This window comes from Convolutriloba macropyga, chromosome 11 (assembly GCF_964194025.1).
Source record: "Convolutriloba macropyga chromosome 11, txConMacr16.3, whole genome shotgun sequence".
Taxonomy (NCBI): domain Eukaryota; kingdom Metazoa; phylum Xenacoelomorpha; order Acoela; family Convolutidae; genus Convolutriloba; species Convolutriloba macropyga.
The window spans coordinates 20,446,915-20,451,991 of NC_134478.1; the positions used below are offsets into that span (position 1 = coordinate 20,446,915).

The following is a 5,077-nucleotide window of genomic DNA, read 5'->3' on the forward strand; positions in this document are numbered from 1 at the left end:
CAAATTTCTTGAAACCAACCCATTATACTGTTCTCGATCTCTTGTTTCGGGGAAAATATTGGACCAAATTTGCCCTTTCTGCAGGCAAGTTTTTTTTTATAAACAGGAGCTCGAGAAGCATTTGAAAAGCTTTTGTCGGTGCAAAGTGCAAAGAATATCCGACAAGAGGACTGGGAAATTTCCTTAAAGTAAGTTTTCTTCTCACCAATTGTATAAAAATATCATTATTAATATTTATCTTTGTATTTTTAAATTTTCCGTTCTATAAAAGAAGTACTTATTACAATACAAAGAAAAATAACAGATTACTCAGTGTCAGAATCTACAATATAAGCACGGGCACGTTTAATCGAGATTACTGGCGATTCCTCATTTTCAGAGAGTGTTACCTCTGAAGAGTTAGTAGATTCAACACTATCTATTTGTCTGAATAAGTTATTGCTTAATGTTGCTTGCTTCTTTTTGTTGCTGATGCGGGCTAATGTTTCATTCTCACTGCTTGAAGAGCAGCAATCTGGGTTTTCATCAGCTTCATTGAGAATGAACGGGTTATTGATTTCCTGGTCAGACTCATCACTTTGTTCCGATAAATTTGAAAGGTCAATAACATCATTCAACTCTTCATTAGAGTACGAGGGCTGATGAAAACCTGGATCGGGTGTTTCCCAGCCTGAGGCCTCCCCTCCTTCAGGAAGTTCAAACACGTTATAGGGTTCGTTCAATTCGTCTTCCCAGTCGGTTTCGGCACACAGTTTTTTTGAAACGTATTCATCACGCAAAGAAAAATGTCCGAAGGGCAGTGTTGTTTTTTTGTCTGTATTTATATATCTTTTGTCGTCGTATGCACAGAGGGCAATTTTGTTCAAGCACACAGTTTGTAGTTGATGTTTAAGTGTTGATATTTTGATGTTTTCAAGTCTCACTACGTTGCTCGTCTCCAATGTCTCTTTGAACATTTCATGATTTAATTTGGCTTGCGCGAATTTTTTAGTTCCTTTCGCCGACATTTTGTTTTCACCATTACTAGCAACAATCGAGTAAAGTTTAGGCTTAAGGGCACAGAATTCTTCTATTGGCGTTCCTGCAAGTTCGTCTTTGAACTTAAGCACCACCTTTGCATTCGTTTTGTCATAGAGTTTGTGGTCGCTGGGGAAGTTTGAGAGATCAAAGTGTTTTTTCAGGGTAGAGTTTTTCGTCAAATCATCATAGAAACTATTCGTTTTAGCTTTGTATACGAATGAGTCTGTATCTGAATACAGCAAACTGCACTCTGTTTGTTTTTTCATTACGTTGTAATGAAAATCCAACATAAACAGCTTTGAAAGCTCAAGAATGCTGGCTCCAATAATTGTTGGTTTGTTCCATACTATGGATTGGACTTTCTTTGTGATAATTGTTAGGTTCTCATCTATGATTTTTATCGATGAAATATTTCCTTTTGATGTTGTTTTAAGTAGCTCCTCTTCTGTGCGAACAAATTTAACGGACACTCTATTTCTCAAACTTTCACATAGCTTGCCAAAAGTAGAGTTTGACATAAGTTTGTAGAAATCCTGATCGAGCTTAGAGCTAGCTTCTTGACGTTTCTGTGTGTTAAGTGCAATATAACTTGCTAACCACTTAGATTGATGAAACTTTACTGCTCGATGAACTCGGGTGACCTTAATTCCGCTATCAACATAGAGTTTGAGGTTCCGGTAGTGAACAACATAGTTCTTCTTTGGGTGAAACGTCTGTCTCAACTTACTTGATTTCGACGAAGTTAGACATAGAGCGCTTCTAAGAGTTGTCTGATAGTCACTAAGTTCTAGGGTATCAATTGGTTCCTTGTCGGGTATCAATGGGTAGTCTGCATGTTCATCATGTAGAGCATCAGGGTACTCTAGATCCACCTCAACAATGAAACCAACATCCCCTTCGTCGTCGGTCTGCAAAATTGTTTCTAGTGCAACATCTTCAATCAATTCAAACTGATTCAGGGGAAGAGGGAAATGTAACATGATTCCCCCGTAAAGGTTATTAGCATCAATATAAATGATTGATGAGACTTCCTTTGAGCTATCAAAGTTAGGCAGTAGGGTGTTGTTTGCAATCTCTAGTCTTGAACTGTAGATAGAGGACAGGCCTCCACGTATCATTTTCTCTGCCATTTCAAGGATCAGTCGGTCTGTCAACAGCTCAATTTCGGGCTTGCAGGTTTTCAGAAACGCGTTTCCAGAAAGATTTGAAGCTGTGTAGAACTGTGCACAGTCCAAGCCGTATGTGTCATAGCACACAGAACGCAGCTCCTCGAACCAGCATGACAACTGTAGCACATCGCCAGTGAGATATAGCTCCAGGAATTCCTTCAGACTTTGGCAATTGAACTCGTTGAAGACAAAATTCAACTGATTGAGTTCCTCACTGGTAACATCAATTTTATTGTCTTTCAAACTGTTTTTCCAGTTTTCGAGACTGGGAAGAGAAAGTTCTCTCAGTTTACTGAAGTCATTGACATACGAGTAGGGAAAACTTCCCTTTTTCTTCAACAAGTTGCGTTGCTCAGTGGTATAGCCTCGGTAAAAGTTGTCAAGAATACTGAATTTATTGTGAGGCAGAGTTTGTACAATTTTATCGAGGCTGCACGGCATAAACTTGAAACTGTCAATAAAGCGCATGTACTCGTAAACAGTGACTTCATCTCGCTTCCTTTTTCGTGTTTCAATGAATACACCAAAATTTAGTGCAATGAATTTTTCGTCGTTTGTCGGTATCACTTCAATTTTTGTTGACTCTGAGGCTGTATGCAAGGACTTAACTATGTGATGTAAGTCATAGTTCATCATGTTGTGGGCAATTACGGGAGTGAAATTGAGTGTTCGGCGCTTGAGGTTGCATTCGTCGTGCGCGTAACCGATGAATTGACCACTGTAGTGACAGTGGTCCAACACTTTTTCGTTGTCATTGTTGAAAGCAACATCACAAATCCAACATCTCGAGAATGTACTTCGCAAAGGGGCGGCTCCAATAAATTTAGGAAATTTCCTTTTCTGATGGTAAAAGAACCTTGCAAGTTTTTCGATTTTTGTAATGAAGCGTTTCATACAATCGGGGCCTGTGTAAATGTCAAAATTTATTGGTTCAGGGTTGTTATGTTCGACCACAATTAAGCAATAACTACACGGTAAATGGTGTTCCAAGGCACACGTGCTTGAAGTCATTGGGTTACTTTTCGCTGTTGCTACAGGCACAAGTAGAAATTCTAAGTCCAAGTATACTACAAAAGGTGAAAACCACCTCGCGGCGTAGTTTTCGAACTTCAACTTGTTGTTAGCAGGATCGGGCATCGTGATTTGCAGAGAATCATTTTCCAAACACGATTTCTGATGTGCTAATAGCACATCCGCTGACGAACAAATGTGAAAACAGTTCCTGCACAGCTCATTTCTATCACGATACTCTTTACCGTTGATTTTAGCGACAAGTTTCATCAAATTGATAATGAGTACGTAGTGGTATGTCTGTTCGTTTTGTAGGAGCAACAAATCGAGTACGAATGGGAAATTTTTGCCTCGTGACAGCCTCAATGGTAGTAATTGCTTCGTCTGATACCTTAAATATGAAAAATCTCTGACTTTTTCTGGATAGTGAGGTTTTTTAAACAGCAAAATGTTAAGAACTGTTATGATGAACGAAAAATTATTGTTCCCCTTTTTTTAACAACTTTTCCTTTTTTTTGCTTTTTTTTACAAAAAAAAATCACATTTAAATACAGAGTAATACGATTTGTTCTTACCTGAACACATTAACTTGTACTTCATTGAGTTCCTCAAACTTTGATATGTCCTGTAGACTCATTGGCTTTTCAAAGTCCCCTTTCGGTTGCTTTGCTGATGGATTTTCTTTGCTGTACGTCAGAACGTTGGTGCGTGATCTGAAGCATGGTGTTGGCGGTTCTAATTTTTCCTTTTTGTAAACCAGATGGTATCCAGCTGTGTAGCAGTAAAGGAAACAGTTATCATCGTTTGCATTGTGTATGTTTAACAAGTTCGAATCTCTTCTTAGCGGATGTTCCTCATGAAACGGTATGAAACTGCTTCCCCGGACAGGCACATATTTGGCCAGCTTCAGGGTAACTTTGTCTATTGAAAGTAGCTGCCAACCACTTCCGTAGCTTGAAAACGAAACAAGTTTTGAAACAATGTTGTCGACAAAGTCTTCAAAAATTTCATCCGAAATCCCTGAATGATATACGATTCGTGTATTTGTATTGAAAAACACGCTTAATTTTTCTTGATCGTCATCCAAAGGTTTCTGAAGCGTCATTTCCACTACAAGTTGAACCTTTTGTGGAAACTTGTGCGTGTGTTTTTGGACTGTTTTCGAAATTTCGTCCCGGTTCCTGAACAGATATTCCATAATGTCTAAATCCCCCTGGGCCGGCTCAAATTCGTAGTAGTTTACACCATTGCTAATTGAACTGACTGTTGGTCTAGACGTATCAACTTCGTGGGTTTCCAGGTCCAAAATGGGCAGACCATGCTCATTGTTTATGTGCTCAGCATATTCGAGTTTTGTTTGAAAACCTACGCGACAAGTATAGCAGACTTTTAAAATGGGCTGTTGATGAGAAATATGAGAATGCTTACGCAGTGTAGGAAGACTTCTGACGTTCTCGAAGCTCTGAAAACAGCTGAAAGTCGGTATATCTGGAAAAATTTTATGTATATTTTTCATATGCTTGTTAAGGGACCTTCTGTTGGAGAGCTGAGCAGAACAGTTTGGACACTGAACTGGCATACTGTACAGAAGTACGGAACGCAGTTTTAAAGCTTTGAATGGTGTTGAGACTTTTTGAATAATAGGGTAAGAAATGTAGAAAATAATGATTGATAACGTTAAGAATGATTTTGAGATATTTCTGAGTTGTGAGAGTTTTTAAAAAGCTTAGGAAATATTAATTTATAGTAAAAGTCTGAAAAGCTTTCAAATTTTTTTGCAACCAAATAGAGGTATAAATTCTTTGCTTTATGTTTTCCAATTTATTAAAACTTTTTCACCCAAAAGTTGACGAACAGATAAAGCTGAATTTTCTGCA

General features: G+C 38.3%; 1 protein-coding gene across 1 annotated transcript; it reads right to left on the bottom strand.

The window, feature by feature from the left end:
- Positions 1-305: 305 nt before the first annotated feature.
- LOC142349064 (uncharacterized) lies at positions 306-4,305 on the bottom strand. The gene is made up of 2 exons (XM_075400477.1): positions 3,776-4,305; positions 306-3,591 (listed from the first exon to the last, which is right to left on the bottom strand). The coding sequence occupies exons 1-2, from the start codon at positions 4,303-4,305 to the stop codon at positions 306-308; spliced, it is 3,816 nt and encodes a 1,271-aa protein (XP_075256592.1).
- Positions 4,306-5,077: the final 772 nt, after the last annotated feature.

Coding starts and splice junctions, on each gene's coding strand:
- LOC142349064 (XM_075400477.1), bottom strand. CDS start 4,305: ATGACGCTTCAGAAACCTTTGGATGACGATCAAGAAAAATTAAGCGTG. Junction 3,592..3,775: donor GTACAAGTTAATGTGTTCAG/GTAAGAACAAAT, acceptor TTCATATTTAAG/GTATCAGACGAAGCAATTAC.